The 22572-nt window shown below is 41.1% G+C and overlaps 2 protein-coding genes across 2 annotated transcripts; one reads left to right on the forward strand and one right to left on the reverse strand.

Moving 5' to 3' along the window:
* Window positions 1-11166: 11166 nt before the first annotated feature.
* On the forward strand, window positions 11167-18278 carry plg (plasminogen). The gene is made up of 19 exons (XM_029496787.1): window positions 11167-11215; window positions 12167-12302; window positions 12394-12500; window positions 12845-12959; window positions 13041-13180; window positions 13295-13415; window positions 13545-13663; window positions 13986-14148; window positions 14298-14422; window positions 14586-14745; window positions 15578-15762; window positions 15861-16009; window positions 16111-16204; window positions 16387-16501; window positions 16817-16891; window positions 16991-17131; window positions 17263-17369; window positions 17835-17980; window positions 18117-18278. The coding sequence occupies exons 1-19, from the start codon at window positions 11167-11169 to the stop codon at window positions 18276-18278; spliced, it is 2409 nt and encodes an 802-aa protein (XP_029352647.1).
* A 201-nt stretch (window positions 18279-18479) lies between these two features.
* LOC115038014 (solute carrier family 22 member 2-like) lies at window positions 18480-22392 on the reverse strand. Its single transcript, XM_029496821.1, has 12 exons — window positions 22039-22392; window positions 21753-21800; window positions 21501-21604; window positions 21195-21349; window positions 20466-20634; window positions 20264-20378; window positions 20102-20202; window positions 19816-20030; window positions 19460-19568; window positions 19268-19380; window positions 19090-19189; window positions 18480-18669 (listed from the first exon to the last, which is right to left on the reverse strand). Exons 1-12 carry the CDS (start codon window positions 22390-22392, stop codon window positions 18573-18575), a joined length of 1680 nt encoding a protein of 559 aa, XP_029352681.1. The 3' UTR covers window positions 18480-18572.
* Window positions 22393-22572: the final 180 nt, after the last annotated feature.

The raw sequence follows: 22572 nt of genomic DNA on the forward strand, positions 1-22572 counted from the left end.
GTCTATGATCTCTGTAGTCAGAGCAGATCACAGCTAAGTGAGGCGATCGAGTTTCTCCTCCCTGGACGGCGGCTTACAGGAGAGACGGAGCGGAACAGCCCTTTAACAATACAGCGCGAATCCTCCTGCTCTGTTCTGCAGCATTCCCCACATTTCTACCACGGTTTTCTACAGTTCCTGTGACAAGAAGAGAGACTCAAGAGGGAAAGAGTGATGCACAACAATTCATGGAAAAAGGGAGAAAGAGGACACGCGGAGTAAAAACCATGTACACAATGAAACCTTTGGCAATCACAGCTAACACAACTTAAACTTGAAATTCTTTTTTAATGAAATTTTTACAAACAAAATTTGCTCACACTAAATGTAGCTGACCTGAGTGTGATATGAGATCTGCTAAGATGTTGTTGTAGCTCACATTTCTGTGGTAACTCTGTGATAAAAGTTTCTAATCTTCCACTTTTTGTCTGTCAACATTTTAATCTGGAGCAACGCACAATGTCTCTGATCATGAATAGTTGAACATCCATCACAATGTGGGTGCATTGTTGACATTTGAAAGATGAATATCAGAGGTTAAGAAAAAACCTTATCGATCCCAAAGATTCACTGTTACCAGCTGCTACAGCTCTGATTGGCTTTGTTTGTTGAACGTTAGGATAAAGTTTTATTCAGACACAGTGGTTAAAAACAAGATGGTAGTCTTGGTAGTAAAGAACATAGATTTGTTGTATTGTTGCTGAGTAAGTCAGAAGTCCCAGATAAGAAACGGCTGTGTTTTTTCATTGCCCACCCCCCACCCCCACAAAAAAAAAACACTGACATTCAGTTTCCACAGAGAAATTGAAGCATGAGCAGCTATAATCCAAACCCACTGGTATCAGCCTCAAAAACACAATATTGCTCCAGCACTGGCATTCATCTGATGTGTCCTGATTGTGTGCATGTGGGATTGCCATTATGGAGAAAACCCAAACCAAATGCCAAAGACACTCAGGTCTGTCTCTCTCTCTGTTTTAGTCTCAAAATGTCAGACAACACAAACACTTTGGGCCAAAACTTGCATCAACAAACACAGTGACAGACTACATTAAATTAATCATTCAATTTGTTGATCAGCTTGTCAGAGCCTGAAGTGAACCGACCAAACGCTGTGCTGCTCCGAGGTAGGAGGAGGTTCAGAGTCGGATGGAAACGCAGCTGTGGTTCTTGTTATCCAAAATCACGCTGCCAGAACTGTCAGCTGTGGGGTAAAACAAATCCTGGGCCTGAGCGCACACGGACTGAGGTTTGTTTACCTCACACACACTTGATTTCCATTCATTTCGACTGGAGGAGAAGTGGAAACTGTAACAGTGTGGACAGATTCACAAAGGGCAAAACTGCTCATGTGCCACATTTTCATTTCAGGCTGTTTTAGAATAACACGGTTTAAGGATTCGAATGTTAAAAAAATAGAGACACTTTGTCACTGACTCAAAATCTTCAGAAATACGGCTTTTTCTATTACATTACTTTATTCCTTGGCTGTTAAAAGTCAATAACTGACTGACTCATCATTACTGAAGAGAATATTTGAATATTCACTCGGTTTTCTATTCGTCTGTGCAGAAACTGCATGTTCAAGCATCGAATGAAATAGTATTAATACTAAGACAGCAAGTGTCCAAACTGGTGATCTTTCACAGTTTGATTAGGTCTAGCCATTAAAAATTGTTTTGTTACATCCGGGTGGGTTGATATGGAAAAGCAGAAGGAAACCTTAGATGGGTTGGGGGTGTTAAGAGGATGAACTTCAGATATCCGTCTCTGCAGGACTGGTGTTACTCTTGAATCTGAAACATTCAGTCTTTGTACCACGTGTGTGAAGTCAACGAGTGACTTAACATATTTCCTCCCAAGTGTCACTTGAAGTGCATGCTGAGCCTTCATGTGGCCACATTTAACACCAACGTGCCACCTATGCCACGCAGCTCATCTGTCACTGCTCGCCGTGCCACCGCTTAATTCTTAAAGCCGTAACAGGACAGGCCGACGTTGGACGGCATGCCATTAACATTCAAGGCTCTCAACCCCTTAAAGAAAAAAAAAACAACTGTGACACTGTTGGTCACTTGAACTCAGACCTTCATCATGTGGGCAAAGCCTTGATTAAAAAATAAGCTTTAAGTATTGTAAACTTAACAGAACAACAGGGTCCGTGTAAGATGATATGAAGACTATATGATTGAAGTCGTCCTATATAATTTTTGGGTTTGTAGATTCTCCTCAGTAGATACTACAGACCAAGTTCAAAAACTTTCCTAGATTCCTTCATCAACGTTGGACAGCAGCAAAACAGACGAGTGCTCCAACTATTTTCTCTTAAGTCTTTTCAACTTCATCTGAACAGAAAAGCAGCCGACCTGTCATCTGCTGGCTCAGCTGTCTGTATATTTCTCAGAGGCAGTGAAAGCTTGGCCTCTGCCAACGCTGCACTGGCAAACCTGATTTGGTACGATGGTTGAATCCCATCAATGGCTGTGATTTTATATCTGAGAAGATGGATGTCTATGGCCACGCCGCCACCACAGCTCGGTTCTTTTCTGAGCTGAGAAAACGTGACACAAACACAGATATGAGCTGGACTGTCGTGTCCACTGCTGCTCTGAGGAATGCCTGGTGTGTGTTTGTGTGTGTGTGTGATCTACATAGTCTTCTACAATAGTCGGATTAAGTATCACCTCTTTCAAATGTCAACAGTGCCTCACACATTCACACACACTTGAACAGGGAGCTCTCGGTGTCTCAGCCTGGACCTCCGGACTACTGGGAGGTTACTCTAAACAAACACTGACTTACCTGGACAGGTAACTTGAGAGGAGATCCACCTTGAACCCCCTTTACTCCATAACCCTCCACCCTCACCACCCCATTTCCTGCCTGAGTCCTACAAGCATTGGCAAGCACAAGTAGGCCTCAGGGTGAGAGAGAGAGAGAGAGAGAGAGTGTGTGTGTGTGTGGTTGTTTAATGGAGGGGAGGACCAAATAGGTAAGCAGAAGGAGGGAAAAAGGAGGGAATGAAGAGTGATTGGTGAGGTGTGAATCTGGGTGGACAGGTGATCTATGGCCACAGAGAACAGAGGAGAGGAAAAAAATGGGTTAAAAGTGTTTTCAGCTCAGATGGGGGCAGGAGGAGCCAAAAGGTTAGACATCAAGATCACCGGTGCAAATCCCACAAAATCCCACAAAATGCAAAGAATGCTCGAGATGGGAACTAAAAACTTTACTCTGAAGATATTAAAAAGCTACACTAGTCCGCAAAAACAAAGATTTGAGATTTCCATGTTGTGAGATGCTTCAGTTATAAAATAGTGTTTTTTGACTGAAATGACTTATTTCATTTCAATGCTGGTGAGTGATCAGCAGGTTCAGTTTGTCCTTTCGTCCTGAGAGTTTTGGATCTCAGTTCATATTGGCCCAGAGGTGGGAACATCCAGACCAGATCGCTTTCATCAGCAGTGTTTGGACAGATTCTATTTTTGAGATACGAATCTTTATCGCCAGAGACAATGTATACATATCAATGTACATCTTCTGAAGCATCCAAACGGATCTCCTTATCTTCGATGTCCTGAAGCGTTTTCACTGAAAACATTTTGACAAAACAAACAAAAAAATAAATAAATAAATAAATAAATAATAATAATAATAAAAAAATAAATACAAATCCACAGTCGAGAAAAATTAATTCATTGATGGCTTGACAGACAGGTATTGTACCTGTCTGCATGCTGAGGTAGGTCTAATACTCCTGTTTTAGACTGTACATATGGGCTGTTTTCTGAGTGTATTTAACATTTGTCAGAATGCTGGTCTGAAGCATATTTTGTACAGCACCTCTTCTCCGTGACAAAACAAACTGAGAGCTTGAGCACAGTAACCGGACACCGTCTGTCTGTAAACATCGCCATGGTTGAGATGCAGCAAGAGCTCCCTTTATTTAGATACACTGCATTCACACCGCTTGACTTCCTTTTACTTTTACATTTTAAATGTTGCTGACTTTCAATACATCATCAATCAAGACTTGGGTTTGTACACCTGTCAGCTTGGATGGGGGACGTCACAGGACAGACATCTTCAGGTCTGCCCAGAGCGGTCTGACAGGGTTCAGGACTCTGGCTCGCTGCTCCTGCACTGTAGTTGTGTACTCTGCGTCTTTGTCCTGTTGGAGCCTGAATCTGCAGCCCAGAGCCTGAGCGCTTTGATCCGGTTTTTAATAGAGAAAACCTGCAAAAACCTGAGCCTCCTCATGTCTCTGTTTTTGCTCTCATCGGCATTGCCAGCTGTGAGACATTATATAGACATCACATCAAATCGAACTGAATTGATTGGTGGCTTCCACATCTCAAAGATGAGAAATGGAAGGTATGTGAGCCAAATTATGTTTCATAGCAGTGCAGCTTGCAGAGGGAACAAAATGTTATGAGTTTAACAAAAGGCCTTAACATAAAAGGTGAAATAGTCTGAAGACTTTCAGAATAAGAGACCAAAAACATGAGAGAAAGTCCTCCAAATTAAAAAGCAGTCGGAGCTACTACATACTAAAGAACTGAGAAAACCAGAGCCTGTGCAGCTTATGATTTTATCATTTGAGACATTACAACAGCTACGTACCACGAGTCCGAACGCAGCACACCAACCACATTCTGCCACCATCAACCCCAACCTGAAGTCGCGTGGTGTCCTCCAGCCACCGAGTCTCTGCATGTGGACTGTGGGAGAACAGGTGGGCATAGTTTCTGTCACACAGAGAGAGATTGATGGAGTGGGTTAGAGCGCTGGCCGGGGGTATTCTCTTACAGTAATGGCAGAGACAGAGACAGCTGGACTCGGTACATTGGACTCTGTGTGTGCATGTGTGCATATTTGTGCAGCTCTGTATAGTATGTGCTCGTCTTTATGGAAATGCATTGTGTTCTTCCAGAAACAACAAAACATAAAAAAAAAACATGATCAGAAAGTGAAGATGGAGGTGAGTGAACTGAGGAAAACTGTTTCTATCAGTTTATATTTATTGGGACTTCATTAGATTGTAGTAAAATCAAGAAAACCTACAATGGTTTAAAGTGTGTTTTAAACATACAATCCTGTAACTGCTTGTTACTTTTTTCAATATGTATGTCGGTACTGCGCCTACTGTGAATACTAAGAATAATACTAAGTTTTATGCTTGATTTATTGCTTGATTTTTGGGATTAAACCAGACTCAAGTGTGAAATCTGATGACTTTGGTGACCTCCTGAGGCTTTTGGTGGTAAAGCTAAGCTTTGTAACCAAAAAACACCAATAAACTAATCAATAAAGAAACAGAACAGCTTTGTATAATGATTTGTAATAAATCAAACATTTGTATTCTAAAGTAGAAAGGTGACTTTACTGAATCAACCTTTTATGTAAGTAGCACGGTGTTGTGACCTTCTGTTGTAGTGATATGGTGCTTCGAGCTGGATTTCAAAATACAGTTTTGTTTTTTTTTTACATTTAGTGTTTTATCTTTGGATTTTTCTGCATTCACAGTATAAAAAGGTAAAAGAAAAGCTAAAAACTACTGGAGGGTCAGATCAATAATTATAACTATTATTTGGTCTCATTTTTGTATGAATGGAAAAAAAGTGAAGTTTGATGACGGTCAGTTCAGAGGCTGCACGGATCAACAAAATGTTGGACTTTATCACAGGAGATTGTTGATTGTGTTCGAATTGTGAGTCATTGTGTTTTTTCCCTTCTCCCTGAACAGAAATAGTGATGATGATCCTTTAGCTGCATTTCATCACAGATACACAATAGTCACATCATAAAATGGATTTATTTTTCATCACACAGGAATGGTGCCAAATCCAGATCCTTTTGAATACTGACATTTGAAGTACAAACTGTACATTTTTACCTTTACTTGTAATTTTTTTTGAGAGAGAGATTCTTTCACTATTTGAAGCTTTGAAAGAGGATTTTACTTGTTTCCTTAATAAGTTTGTTTGACGAGCACTCACCCAAAGTAGAAATATTTTAATTTTCAGAGTTAAAAGGACTTAGTAGTGCTACTTGTTTCTAATAATAAGAGTGACCCATTCAGCATTTTTATCCATTTATTCCCCCCCACCTTCTTTTTTGCCATCGGGCGTGTCAGTGAAACCATTAACCAGATGTGCGATATGCAGGATCGAAAGGACAGTTTCACTCCATTTTTCACGTCCATGTGCAACAGTTGTAAAATCCATGAGTACACAAAGCAAAAAATACCTGTACTGCGTCTAGTGTGTTTAATCACACATCCTTCAAAACCACAGTGCTGCACAATGGTCCAGTCAAGGGCGAGTCACTTAAGCAATGGTTTAATCAAAGGAAAAATGCACTCAATTTAGGGAACAATATTCTTTTTTGCTGTGGTTTGTGTTGCACAGTTTATGTTGGTCACATTTAATATACTGCTAGATCTGTTGGTGTAGTATCGTTGCTGTAACTGAAGATAAAAAAAAAATAAGGAAGGAGAAAGAAATTGAACATGCTGTTTGGAAGTAAACAACGAATGAAGATTTTCTTGTCCTAAAAAAAAAAAAACCAAAACATTGTTTTTAGGGATAAATCAGGCCGTTACAAGGAAACTAAATCTGATTGTATTGTAAATGGGTGAGAATGTTAACAACTGTTAACACAGAGCTCCTATAGCAGAAAGAAACGAAGAAATATGAAATGTGTGAAAAGAGGAAAGTACTGGCAGACAGTTAACAATAAACCTAGCACGTATTTATCCTTATATTTTACATTTTATGTATCTGTTTTGCATCAGCTCCATCAGTGAGCATAAAGAAAGCTGTGGGTCTGATATCAAGGAGGTACAATTAAAAAACTGTAGTAGTTGATGTCAAGTATGCACTATTTGCTGTGAATCCATCAAGCACTGTTCAATAGTTTGAAGGGCTGACTTTGATTAAATAAAATCTTTATCATTTCGAATCACTCACTTCTAACCCAAGACATATTGACCACACACTGTAAAAGGTACGGAACTGCAAATTTAATTAAGATTTGGATTATATGATCAATAAAAGTTCATTGTGAGATGGAAAGCTTAGGATTTAGACAGGTGACAACTTTCAGAACAAACCTGAATGAAAGTGTGAGAAACATAACAGATGTGTCAGCACAGTACAATACAGCTATTAACATCTAATCATGCTCTGTGGCTTGGATACAAATGAACAGCAGACCCAGTTGATTCAGATTTTCTTTCTAGATGACAAGGGACTTGTTGGGGAATGTACAGGAGGGGTTCCAGTCTCAAAAACTGTTCTGTTGGTTTATGTTTCAATAATTAACATCTGCCTTTAGATCCTTGAGAAAGACGGAATTACACAAAAAGTAGAACTGCAGCTTATAAACTTTTAAACGCAAAGACATTTTTTAGAGCTGAAAGATGCAAAAACTGCAGGTACTGGTCTACAGGGATGTGGACCAGTTGGTTCAGGGCACATATGATGTACACCAAGACCACAGTCTGGGACTGAATGCTCAACCTTCTTTGGGTCCACTTGTCCCTCTTAAAGGGAAGGGACCCTCCAAAGCAGCATAATGCTGTTCTGAATGAGCATCTTTATCCCCTGATCCCTCCTGATGGACTGATCACTACCTGGATGACATCTAGTCACCAGATCTTAACCCCTACTACACCAACATGTTGAGACTCCACCACCACCATCACCTTCAAAACACCAAATGATTGAAGAGGAAATGTTGTTTATCCCTTCAGCCGAGTCAAGAGACTCCCAGAATCAATGCCAAAGAGCATTGAGGCAAACTGGAGGAAATAACCAGACAGAATTTGTGGCGTTTTATCTGCTGTGGTGCAGCACTCGCTGTTAAACGCCCTTATGAGGGTAATTGTCTTGGAACAACACTTGATGTGGTGAACCCTCTACACAAATACACAGTTGGGGTGAGAGTAGGTAGGGGGGATGGTGCGGTGGGGGGAAGGTGCAGGGGTGGGAGTCTGAGTTGAGCCTTTGTGTTGGTTTTCCTTTTAATACCTGTTTGTATGATTCCAAGGTTAGGAGTAAGACTCCATATTTGTCACACATGAATTTCTTTGGAAATGTGTATATTACAAAAATATATTGCTACTCATGATTGTCTTTACTTACATACATGTATAACCTAGATCTAGTATGCACACTGTAGGTGGAGCTTAAATATAAATAACTTGTTCAGTTAAGACAGACATTTGAGTTGGTCTTTCTTTTATGAAAATTTTGTGGACAATACAGTAGTCTGAGTCTTACCCTAACCCAATTTGTAGTAAGACTAATTGCGATTTCAGAGAATATTTCTCAGCCTTGAAATCATGTTTCTTTTCGTATCAAGGTTTCACCCTGTTTCCAGCTGTTCACTGCTGTTATTTGCTTGCCTTCCACTGTGCATTACCACTTAGAAATTATTTATATGTCCCTATCAGCACAACACAATGAGACTTGAAATATGGTTATTAATTCATTTTACTGCCACTGAGGAGGACAGAATAGGAAAAAAGAGCAAACATTCACTCTTTATTAAACCATATTTAATGTGTTTACCTCTTAATCTTGTTCTTGTGCTGTCCTAATTACTAAAACAAAACAGAGTGGATGTTGAGTTTTGTTGTGTGTGTAATTGTGTTGCCAAAATGGGAAATACAATTACACAGATGAGAGTAAAGGAAATAGACTTAACACATTCGAAACACATCCACCTGTTATATATTGTTTGGAACAGGAATTACGGTTATATATTTTTCTTTTATTTGCACAAAGAGAAATGACATGAAACACTGATAGGTGCAGCCACATGAAGAATGGGACATTTCTAAATTGAAGTCTGACAGTGGGATATTGATTGTGCAGTGAACCTTGGACACCATGGACCCTACACTTCTCATTCGCCATCTCTATGTGAAGTATTGTTGTGGTCCCACTTCATGCAGGAGAGTGACCTTCAACTTGGAAGAACATAGAGAGAGAGAGAGAAAAAAAAACAAACCCCAATACACTTGGACTCTAAGTGAAACAAACAGATGGGTTATTATAGCTGGAAGAGATGGACAATAATTTCTAACAAGGTGCATTTGCCTTTGTTCAGAAAATAGACGAGGAGATGTAAAACTGTGCTTAAATGCTCTTTAAGCTTAAGTGCTGTTAGTCCATTTGAAGGATTTCATGTTAATAAAAAGGTCCAATCCGAGTTTAAAGACCCTTTTGAACCGAATCTGTTTTGGCAGACCATTTCAAACAAGGAGACTGAGGTATGTCCACAAATTTTGAGCCAGTTTATTCATACAAATATACTACTGATAAAAAAATATATATTTTTGAGCATGAAGAATTACCAAATTATAGCATTGTTCAAAGAAAACCCACATTTCACTCACACACACACAAAAACAATTAAAGTTTAACAGGTGCATTTGTATGAGGGGTTGGACTGCATGTAATATATTGTGGAAGTCGGCACTTAGCGAATTGAGAGTTTGTGGCAAATGTAAGAGAGATAATTGTTAAATACATGAATAAACAGAAAAAAAAAACAGAGCAGGTCCAACCCCTGTCATACAAACATAACTGCTGTTTTTGTTTTTCATTGTGAGTAGACTGTTTTTGACCTTCAGAACAATTGTGATTACAAAACATGATTTTTTTTTCTTGCACAGTATCATGGAAGCAAAGGTCATCTGTCTTTTATGAATTGTTTAAAAATTTCAGCTCAGCAGTTAATTTTACTATCTGATTCTATGCCAAGAATTTATTGAGTTCAACAATGCCTTCATTAGTTTCCCCTTTCATCAACAGCAAGACATCTTTTGTCCGATTTATCCACCATATTCCCAATTTTACTTTCGCTGAAGTTGGAAAGGTGGTGGTTAGTTTTTTGGGGGTGCATCACCTTAAAGTTGGTGATCAACAGCACCCTCTGCAGGCGCTGTTGATCCAATCATGTTGCCGTTTGCAAAAAAATGTGATGTGGAAATTGAAAGCCTCTGGTACGTTTACATTTGAACAAACATGAGCAATATTCATCTGTAGTTTCAAACTATTAGTCAGTTTATTTTATATATATATATATATATATATATATATATATATATATAAAAAACTCTTTAAATGCTCTCTAAATTATTTCATAAATATTTTGATTCAATTTGTTTTTCACTATTTGGTCAACAGAGGCCTTCTGTAGGTTTAATGCAATAGAAATTACATTGTGTTATGTCTAGACTGTCTTCATTGATGAAATCTGTAAAGGGATAACAATTTCACATTCCAGCCTCCTCCCTCCAACAGCAGTAAAGCAACACTGACTATTTATATTAGACTTTAGGGAGGGGGAACTCAAAGTCCAGAACCAATGATCTTTAATTGACACATAAAACTCCATCTCATCAATAATCTAGTTCAAAATTTAATCAATAACTGAATCAAAGATCCAATAAAAACTGTTTTTTTTAACAGATAGTAACCAAACTGAACAGCAGTTAGGCTGCCTCAACGCGTATCAGTCTAAAGTAGGTTATTTTGTAATCATATGTTTGTTGTTCAGGACATGGGTCCCTTTTAGCTGAAGATTAACTGTATATATTGATCTTGTTTGATCTAGAGCACACAGTCGTCACAAGTTAAATCCAATTTAGGTCTGTAATACATAGTAATTAGGAAGTTGCTGCACAGACACATTACCATTAAAAATGGTAGATTTTATGCAGCTGTTGATTTCAGTAATAATTACATGTTAAACAGCACACAGGACATGCATGTGCACTGAAGAGAGCCAGTCAGCAGCAACCTAAATCTACTCTGGTGGCAGAGAAACAACAGAACAGATCAAAAGGTCTATGGCTGATTCTCAGAACACAAACTGACAAAAGGTATCTAATTATATTCAACAAGCAAGACAAAGGATGACACACTCTGTCCCAGAAGCTCCGATAAACAAGGATTTTGACCTGCTGGTCTTTTGACGTCCTTGCCCAGCCAATGATTGACTAATGATTGAGCTGTCTTATTTGTCTTCCCAATGCACCCAAAGGAGCCCAAAAATATAACAGGAGGTTCATCTGTGATTTAGCTGACTATGAACAGCTAGTATAGGGGTCTAATGATGGACCTCCACACAGCAGTGTTCCTCCTGGGAGCTCTGGTCTGTACTGGTAAGACATTATCAAATTTTTATATATTTGGGAACAGATTCTAATTATATAATCTGAATGTTTTTTTAAATACCAAAAAGTGAAACCTAATCTGGACTTTATCTTGCATTGTCACAACTTAATGGGCCTGAGTTCCTGAAGGAGTTTGACAAATGTCTCCTGCATTCAACATCTGAAATCTAAATGACTTGGTTAAAACAAAATTTCAGAACCTATCAGCTATGATGTACAACAGGGTTCAATTAGCCAGAGGACGTAGGACAACAAAAAATGCCCTTTTCTTACTGAAGGTCAGGGAGCAATGAGGTGTAAAACCACACTGAGATGAGACTTCAAACACCAGAAAACTATGAAATGTGGAACCATTAACCTTTAGATTGAGCCAGGCCTGACTGAAGTTTACTCCTCACAAGAAGCTGTTCTTCAAATTTCTTAATTTCTTAGTGTTTTCCTGTTCATATACTTTGGACTTAATATACAAATATTCTGTTTTGTGTCATCACCCTGATCTCTTGACACTTTTCTCCACTTAAGTGCGGATGAGTTTAATCCTCTGAATAAATTCTAAAGATGCCATGCAGTCTAATCGAAACAGTTCTAATTGAACTCATCATTCATCTGTGAGCGGACAGTTCATGTTCATGTTCACATCTGTTGGAAGTGAGGTGGCACAGTTCTTAAAGCTTATGCAAAATCAAAATGCATGTGTATGTATGTGTGAGTGTATTTTTTGCTGTTGAAAGTTCAATGTCTCATTAATAGCTTTTGTGTCAAGACTCTTCACTCAGACAGTTATGTTTGTAAATGTAACTGCACTGATGTCCTTTATTGCTCAACGACTTAGCATATAAAAATGTATATTTATGTATTATTAATAACAACTTGTATTTTATAAAATTCTTATACTGTACATGTACAATGAAAACACTCCTGCTTTGTGTCTGTTTCCAGTAAGTGGCTCTGACTTGGACAGTTATGCAAGAACTGAAGGGGCATGGATCCTCTCGCTGAACAAGCGACAATATTCAGTTAACACTGTGGAAGAATGTGCCATCAAATGTAACAGCGAAACAAGTTTCACATGCAAGCAAGTTCCCCCTTTTTAAAATACTAATTTACATCTCATTGAATTTTAAAGTTTATCACCAAACATCTGACACTTACTGTGCTTCCCCCAGGTCATTCATGTATATTGAAAAGGATCAAGAGTGCTGGACAGCAGAAGCCAACTCTAAAACAGAGACTATATTGCGCAGAACTAGTGCAAGACTATTTGAGAAAAAAGGTAAGTCCTTGTCATTTTTTTGTCAATTCTGAAATATCTATATAATCTAAATTTTGTTCCAGTTCAGATTTTACATGATACTTTTTGTTTTCATGACACTGTAGTTAATGTTTTCCCTATGTTGCATGATCAATGGTGTTTGGACTGCATCTGCAAACACAGTGGAGAGGGACTGAGGGTTTAAAACTGGTGTTGCTCAGATTTCGGGGCTGATACGACACTTCTCTGTTAAATTTGATAGCAAGAAAATAATTATTGTCCACTGTTAGCAAACATTCCACCTCTTTAGAATTATTTTTCATTGAATAATCAAAAATGCAATGCTGTTTCTTTGTCGTATCTAGAATACCTCCTGGAGTGTGTGAATGGAATAGGAACAGATTACAGAGGGACAAAGTCCAGAACAAAAACTGGGAAGACTTGTCAGAGATGGGAAGCAAGAACTCCCCACAGACCAAAGTATATATTTACATGTCATCTTATTTTAAATCATACTGTAACATTTGTAAGTTTTTTTTGTATACTTTTGTCCGCCTGCAGTATGACACCAACATCTCACCCCCGAGCAGACCTGGACTCTAACTTCTGTAGAAACCCTGATGCAGACAATGGGGGACCCTGGTGTTACACCACTGACCCCGATACTCGCTGGGAGCACTGTAGTGTACCCAGCTGCAGTGGTAAGGAGCAGTAATAATGACAAGGCTCATGGTATTTTCCCTTACGCCCTGAGGTTTGGGGGCTTAAGACAATTGCGAGAGCACCAAACATTATTTCATCATTATCCTTTACAGAGGAGTGTATACACTGCAGTGGTGAGAACTACCGAGGAAAAATCTCCACCACTGAAAACGGCTTCACCTGCCAACACTGGGCCTCCCAGAAACCACACAACCATGGCTACATCCCCAGCGCGTAAGAAGACGTAATCTACACCTGAATTTACAGATCAGGCACAACAAAGAGCTTATGAGATTTAATAGATTACACTGATTTTATAAGGGCTGAAATAAAACTAAGAGTTCTGATTGATGTTTATGCTAGTCTCCCAGAGAAGTATCTTGAAGAGAACTACTGCAGAAATCCTGATGGAGACCCTCGACCTTGGTGCTTCACCACAAGCCCATCCAAAAGATGGGACTTCTGCTCCATTCCTCGTTGCAGTAAATACTTTAATTTCATTTTATTTATTTTTTTTGGAAACCTGTGAATGTTGAAAGGTGTGGGCTCAATTTCTGATGTGTTCTTACCTGCTGAAACACTCATGAGCAGCAACCTTCTTGTTACTGGACCACTGAACCAGCAATCTGATGCTGACAGGCAACCTGTTGGACAAAAGAAAAGATATAATTACCTTATTAACTCGCCAAGATATTTAATACAAAAATTTTGTTGATCATTGTTTCCAGAAGAATGTGAAAACATTTTTTGCCTACATGTTTACTCCCAGTTCTACAACCAAGCCATTTCAACCTCTGTTCTCAGCATCTGAGCCCCCAACCATCATACCAGAGTTGACCTGTGCCACTGGGGAAGGTGGATCATACAGGGGAACAGTTTCTGTGACAGAGTCTGGCAAAACCTGCCAGAGCTGGTCTGCTCAGACACCTCACAAACACAACCGCACCCCAGATAACTACCCCTGCAAGTAAGAGCTCCCATACCAGCTCCTCCAACAGATCACAACACAATTCAAAAGCAACGCAAACGTGGTCGAGTGAAAATGATACACATACATGTGGCTGGAAACATTTACAATATATTGGCTATATTTTAACGGGTGTGTTTATTCGTTAGAGGCCTAGATAACAACTATTGTCGTAATCCTGACAATGAGAGGAAGCCCTGGTGTTACACCACTGATTCTGAAACTCGCTGGGAGTACTGCACAGTGCCAAGCTGCGGGGATGAACCCAGACCAGGTATGACAGTGGGCAAAGACAGTGACATGACCTCCGTTTAGACGGTTTACTTAAAAATGTGAGATGATTTAGTGATTTGGATGATTTCCTTATAACTTTACATCTATCTGTCCTTTCTGCATCAAGACAAGCATCAGCAGATTATTCTTGTCTCTTGCTACAGATGATCCGATGATTCCCCCAGAGGAGGAGGAATGTTATGAAGGGGACGGGTCCAGTTATCGTGGAATAACATCCGAGACCATCAGCGGAAAGAAATGTCAAGCCTGGAGCTCCATGTCTCCTCACAACCACGAAAAAACTCCACAGAAATTCCCAACAGCGTGAGTACCAGTAAACAAACTCCTTAAAACTCAGCCCTAATAAACAAAAAAGAGCATGTGACATTACTCTTTCAGTTAAACTCTGCACTGGCCACGTTTATATTAAAAATCGTTTCAGTTGATTTAAACGAATCCAGTGAAAAAACTGAAAACCAACCACTTCCGGTTCCTGAAACGATCATGGCGACCCCGCCGCAATCTAAAAACAAAATTCTGCCTCCCCCTTCGATTCATTCAGCCATAAGATAAAAAAATGTGTTAGTGATTACAGAGAAAACTACCAGAAACACACAAAAAAGACACGAATTAATAAACAAATTGACCCCGTGTAGCCTTTAGCTTTGGCGCTAGCGCCAACCACGGCAGACATGCTAATGCTTCGTCAGCTAGCGGTAGCAACATTAGCCAGCAACGTCGAGCTACTGCAGCCATTCACGGACGAAAACGGACATTTAATATGATTTAGTGTAAAAGTATGAAGTTCCTTACACACGGAGGAAGAGAAGAGACTGCCTCAGGTCCAGCTGGAGCACGTTAGTCTCCATCAGTCCGACTCACGGAGTCCAGACCGGCATTAGCTCAACCGTTGGACCGGAAGAAGGGACATCTTCCGGGAAAATGGCGGCAAAAATGTGATTATACGCTGATCGTGTATAAAAATATGTGATTAAAATAATAATAAAAACTGATAATAATATTAATAATAATAATAATAATAATAATAATAATAATAATAATAATAATAATACAAATAATAATAAATAAGGCCTGTGCAATAGTTGCAGAAGATTTTTTATGATCCGTGGTGGCTGCTGATCTTCTCCTTCAACAGGGACCTCAAGAGGAACTTCTGCAGGAACCCCGACGGGGACCGGGCTCCCTGGTGTTACACCACAGACCCCGGCGTCCGCTGGGAATACTGCAACCTGCAGAAATGTCCCATCACGGCCACCTCTGCATCACCTTCTCTACCAAACCCCAAGCCCCCTGTCACCACCCAGGGCCCACCAGGGAAAGGTCATTCAGCTGTCAGATTTTGAAGATTGTTTTCTCATTTTCTTTGTTCAAGAACTGTTTAATTCACCAATTTGCTTCTCTTTATGTCGCTGCATTAGACTGTAAGGTTGGAAACGGAGTGACGTACCGTGGCCCGACCTCCATCACCATTCTGGGTGTGACCTGCCAGGCCTGGAGCGCTCAGACTCCTCACCAACACAACAGCTTTACGCCACAGTCTCACCCTACCAAGGACCTGGAAGGCAATGTAAGGACTTGCAGACTTCTGAACAAAGAGATTCGAAGTGAAAAGCTGAACAGAGTCATAACATTACTTTCACAAATCCTCTCCTGGTTTGCCACCGTCAGGCCTGCAGAAACCCAGATAACGATGTGAACGGACCGTGGTGCTACACTACTGACCCAAACAAAAAGTGGGACTACTGTCAGATCCCTGACTGCGGTATGTGAACATCACTGATGTGTAGTACATTACAATCCCTTATTTAACTTTTTAAACACTCCATCTATGAAATAATTACTTGATGGATTCACATAAAATTTATAGAGTGGTTCCTAATCCTGAGACGCTAAATCCAACCAACTTTGGGGATCCCCAAACTTAACCCTAACCCTTCTCTGTAGCGGGACAGAATTGTGGGACACCGGCTATCAGACCAAAGCGCTGTTTTGGCCGTATTGTTGGTGGTTGCGTGTCTAGAGCTCACTCATGGCCCTGGCAAATCAGCCTGAGGACTAGGTGAGTACAGCGACACAACACTATGTTGTAAAGGTTTAAAAGTGATATTGTGTTTCTGAAAAAAAAAAAAAGATTTGCAAAAGAATCAAAACAAAGATGGCTGACCAGTAGAGTTTTTATGATTCAGCAAATGGAGATTTTTCATCCAGATAGCTGAGTGTTTGAGGAATCAGAAAAAAACAACCCAAAACAAAACAGCATTATGTATTTTCAGAGAAACTCCTGGCTTTTTGCTGATTAATTAAAGTTTTGAATAAACAGATGTTAGTTAGTGTTTCTTATTTAATATAATTCCTGCCCGTTTCTTTCCACCAGTGCGGGAGTCCATTTCTGTGGAGGAACTCTGATTGACCCTCAGTGGGTCCTTACTGCTGCACATTGTTTGGAGAGGTCAGGGAGACTGTTAAAAACCATCTGAAGATCAAACCCCACAAGAACACAACCCCTGGATGACGTTTGTGTGACGTTTGGAAATGTTATGTTCTGTAGGTCCAAGCGGCCGTCGGCCTACCGGATTGTCCTGGGTATCCACACTGAGCGGGCCACTGAGCTGTCGAGACAGGACAGGAAACTGGACAAACTGGTGCTGGGACCCAACGGAGCCGACATCGCTCTGCTCAAACTGGAGAGGTGAGTGCAGGGTTAGGGGTCAGCGTTAGGTTGTTAGGGTTTGACTGGACAGTAAGACTGACAGTCCAATCTCACTGATGTTCCTCTGTGTTTTGACTCATATCTGGTAATGATCATTTGTGTGTTTTCAGACCTGCACTGATAAATGACAAAGTCCTGCCTGTGTGTCTGCCAGAGAAGGATTATATTGTTCCCAGTGGAATGGAGTGTTATGTCACTGGATGGGGTGAAACGCAAGGTGAGGTACTTTTAGGTTTAAGGTTTTATGTTAAGTTTTAACTTTTGAAAGGTCCTAACTTCATACTTGGTTTTGGAGTTAAGAGACTAAAAGGATTATTTCTTCCTGGTTCTGATGAAAAACATCCAAATCAAAATCTGGGTTCACTCTAGATTTTTAAAGCCAAAATTAGTGTCACGTTTTTCCAGCTATTTCATTGATGTCGACATTATAAAGTGTGATGGGACAAAAACACAATATTTTTATTGCACTTAATAATTAATAAATTAAAGACAAACAAAGCTGTAAAAAATAAATTAGGGAGTACAGCTTTACATGAGATACGTCAGGCGTTAAATATCTTTATATACAGCTAATCTTATGTATACAAAGACATCTCAAAGTGTGGAAGGGGAATCCTGCGATGATGATAATCACAATTACATGTAAATGAGGAATGGCTAACTTCAGGAAGTTGTGTTGCAGGAACAGGAGGGGACGGCACCCTGAAGGAAGCTGGTTTCCCCGTGATCGAGAACAAGATCTGTAACCGACCGTCGTATCTGAATGGCAGAGTCAGGGACCACGAGATGTGTGCTGGAAACATCGAGGGAGGAACAGACAGCTGCCAGGTCTGTGTGGCATTCAGGAAATATCTGCATGTCAGGCCTTTGGGGGGCATCTGCCATGGGCTTCAAAGGGCACGGAAAAAAAGTAGTAAAATATATTCTGCTGATTAAAATGTGTTTGTGTGAATCCCCCCTGCAGGGAGACAGCGGCGGCCCCCTGGTGTGTTATGCTCAGAGCAAGTATGTCCTGCAGGGCGTCACATCCTGGGGCTTGGGATGCGCCAATGCCATGAAACCTGGCGTCTACGCTCGAGTCTCCAAGTTCATCGACTGGATCGAGCAAACCATCCAAACCAATTGACGGCTTCAGTCTTTGGAGGATATTTTAACGTGTATATATGTCACTACTTACGTTTGTTGTCTGGTATTATCTGATGTTGTCCTCTGTTGAACAGACAATTCAGAGCAAAAAGAGAAAAACAAAAACTGTGGTTTTAGATGTAAAAGTGTCTTTTCCTTAAGAGCTGGAAAATAAAACTTGATATAAAAGACAATGGGGATGTCGAGCTTCATGAAAAATGTATTCAAATAAACTGCTGCAGAGGGCAACATATTGCATCAGACGTGAAATCAGCCTACAAACACACACAAACAATCACACACTTTCAAACACTTGTGTTTCCTGGTTGTCTGTCAGGTGTGACTTTAAAATTTTCTTCATTTGTTGGTCCTCTGATGGACTCTCCTTTTTCCTGAGAACAAAAACAAACAATCAATTTTAAACAGAAAAGTATTTTTGGAGCTCATCAATCATTCAGATTCATGATCATGTTCAGATCCTCCTAAAACTTTTCCAAATCAATAATTTTATTAAAGGAAATGCATAATTCACTGTTCGCTGTTTTGTTATATTTTCTGTTACACCTTTCTTAAATCAACTGAAACGATTTATCACTAAACTAGTGAAAAAATAACATTAATTTCACTTTGAAAAAACTATACATATAAAAATTGCCTACATTTTAATGCATCACTGATTACAATATTGTAATGCTTAATGCATACCTGTTACATATGTTACATAATAATCCAACTACCTCCCTGAGACGTTCTCCACTTAAACTATTTTAACTTCTGTTGAGGTAATTTTTAGTTTTTAGACCATATCTCACTTCTTAGGATTTTCGATATCGTCAATAGTGTCGGGAAGAGGCACTCCTCTGGTTTCAGGCAGAAACAGGACGAGACCTCCAGCTGCGAACGCCATCACTCCTGCAGCAAAGCACAGCATGAAGATTTAAAACACTGATTCTTTGCATCCTTCACCAACGACAGGCAGAAAAAGCCCACCAAAGATGATGAGCGGCAGCTCTAGCCAGATGGCGGCGAGTCTGTAGAGCAGGAACGGAGAGACGATGCCGCCGACATCGCAGAGGGAGGAGCAAATCGACATCCCCAAGTTCCTGCATCCAATTTAAAGAACGTCAGTGAACCGTAAACATTAAGCTTCTACACCATGAATGTGAAACTAGAAGTGATCACCTGACAAACGTCGGGTAGAGCTCGGTGTTAACAAACACCACCATCTCAAAGGCCATGGTGATGCCCAGCCGGCCGATACAGGCCACCACCGTCTTGGACCAGAACATACCTGAGGCAAAGGGGCAAAGGGGCAAAGGGGCAAAGTGGCATTTACATCAGCATCTGGGCTTTTGATCAATGAACCTCCATCATTTGTCTGCAGTGTTTATCAGTCAGTGAACCGACCGTAAGCATGAAAGGTTCCTTCTCTCTAAACTTCGGCTTTGCAATAAACTGGAGGCATTATTGAGAACAGATGGATGTTTTTAAGTTAGTTAAGCAAAACCAAGATAAACCATCCAGTGAGCTCTTCTCACTGTCCGGGATGAAGGCGGTGACGATGCAGGAGGCGCCGGCGACAATGTTGGCAGTGGCGAACGGAAGACGTCGGCCAATACGTTCAATGGTGAGGAGGATGAGGAAGGCGGCGGGGAACTCCACCAGGCCGGAGATGAGGAAGTCGATGTAGACGTTTCCTCCTGCTATCCCCACCCTCATGATGAGGCCCTGGTAGACCACAGCGCTGGTGAACCTGCAGAGGCACAGCGAGACTCAGGAACCGTTCGACTTCAGGTCGGCCTACTGACGGTCGGCGAGTCGCACCAGTTAAACATGAGGATGAAAGTGTATTTCCTAATATTTGGAGTCCTGACCAGGTCCAGCAAGGAGGCAGTGGGGGAGTCACCCTCGACATTGGTCAGGGTCTGAGGAGGAAATCATCAGTTAGGAACAGAGACAATAACTTCCAGAAATGTGATGTCCTACCTGGAAGTTCAGGGAGAGTTTCCTCTGGTTCTCCTTGGCCATAGCCTCAGTGATCTCTTGAGCTTTGGAGGAATTGTTCTGGGAGATGAGCCACCGTGGAGACTCTGGGATGAACCTGAGAGACGAAACCACCAAGACACAAAACCTCAATCACCAACTGGTAGCAGGTCAGATATCTATGACCAGGACAGAAGTCTCTCACCAGTAGTAGACCAGGAACAGGATGTAGGGGGCGGTGATGACGACCTGCAGCCAGCGCCAGTCGGTGATGAAATAGGCAAGCAGCGGGAGGAGGAGGACGCCAACGCTGAAGAACATCTGGAACAAAATGCCCACCGTTCGTCTGTACTCTACTCCAACAATCTCTGTCACTGAGGAATCGAGAAGTTAAACACACATTGTATCGCACACTAAATACACACAAACCTAGTGACTTTATTTGTGATATTGGGAAACAGCCACCGTACACCCATCAATCAGGTTATTCATTTATTATTCACAAGCACCAACTGAAGTTTGGTCTGTGTGGGAAACTACAGCCTTTGTTTGGCTCTTCGGTCGGTCGGATGCTGATCGCGTTCAGAAAAATAAAGATATTACACCGTGACACCTGCTGACCAGTGGAAATAACAGAAAAGAGGAAATGTGGCTCATAAAGAGAGAGGAAAGACTTTTAGAGACAGAAATAAATAACTCACACAGCTACCACTGATGATTTTTAAATTTTCAGTCTAGGCAGAATTTTTCTAAATGCCCCTTTTTGATTTATTTGCCTTCTTTCTTTTCTAGAAGGCAATTTGTTTGTTTTTTTTTTTTGCTGTCCTGACTTCAGCAGTTTGGGTCCAAACCCCTGGCCCTAAAAAAGACATGGTCACCATGAAAAACAAAACAAAGAAAAAAAAAAACGTTAGCAAACTGAGATCATCATTACGCAGAACGTAGCAGCTCATCCAGCCTCCTTTCACTCCAAAGCCCAGGATGGTCCTGAAGACCAGGATGAAGGTGAAGCTCGGAGCCACGGCCAGCACAAACCCAGAGATCGCATTCAATATGTTGGACATCAGGAAACTCACCTTCCTGCCGAACCTGCAGAGAGACATCATAATGAGGATTGATTGTTAACAGGAATCAGTTCAGAATGATAACACCAAGATTCATTAACTGGTCCAATAAGATCAGAAATATTGTGAAAGATTAAACGGTGCAGAGGACGGTTATAAACCCTGAGAGACCTCACCTGTCTGCGAAGTAGCCGAAAGCAAAGCTGCCGACCAGGAAGCCCACGTTGAGCGTGGCCTGGTACATGTCCACCAGCCATCCGTCTGAGCACACCAGGTCAAACTGGGACAAAACGTGAAAGGTAATATATTTACAGGCTGCAGGGTATCTTCAAGTTTGTCTAGTGATAGAAGAATGATAACAACAAAGACAATCATCATTTGATTTGGCATAATGTTTGAAAAACGAACATTCAAATTTCCTTTCGCACCTCTGTGACAAAGGACTTCCTCCCTTTGTACTGATACTCCCAGGCATCCTTAGAGACAAATACCAAAACAACTGCAATTAGAAAGGATGATTACAGCACTCTTATTCATAATTTGCTCTTAAAAACCGCACGGAGCCTTCTCATCTAAAGAAAAACTAGCACAGTTTCAGGTATTTTTAATCACTTCCAATAGTAAATGTGATATTTTAAATCCTTTACCAGACTCAATCTGAGCTTTACTGCAGAACCAAATAATCCAACAGCAGACTAACATTGAAGATCCCACCTTGCATGCAGAGACTGGGATTTTGCTGAGGTCCAGCTCCTGTGTGTCGCAGGTGAGCGCCGTTCTGTTCCAGTCCACCTCGTACCGCTCACAGCTGCTGGGCTGCAGCTCCCCGGAGACGTTGACCAAAGGCGCCGTCAGCCTGCGACTGTCCGCCGGGCTCCAGCCGCAGGCCTCCCTCCGGTCCACCACAGCAGGGTCCCGACACCAGTGATCCGGGGTGTAACCCTGGAAGACGACGCCGACGTAGACGCCCGCAAAAGGCAGCGACAGCAGGCAGAGCAGGGCGAAGATGCGTCTCTGACAGCGGCCAAAAGCCCCGGCCTCCTCCAGAAGGTCATCAAAGGTCGGCATTGCTGCTGCGGTCCGACACTCAGACTTCTGATGTCTGTCTGAAGTTTGCTTTTCAGTGCAGCGTGCTGAAGAGGAAAAGTCAGGTAATCACAGACTTCACCGTCCAATGAAGTTACCTGCCTGGTCTTTGTGCTAAAGTCCAAAAAACCTGTGAAAAATGCTGCGAGCTGAAACCACGTT

The sequence above is a fragment of the Echeneis naucrates genome, chromosome 24 (assembly GCF_900963305.1).
Source record: "Echeneis naucrates chromosome 24, fEcheNa1.1, whole genome shotgun sequence".
Lineage (NCBI taxonomy): Eukaryota > Metazoa > Chordata > Actinopteri > Carangiformes > Echeneidae > Echeneis > Echeneis naucrates.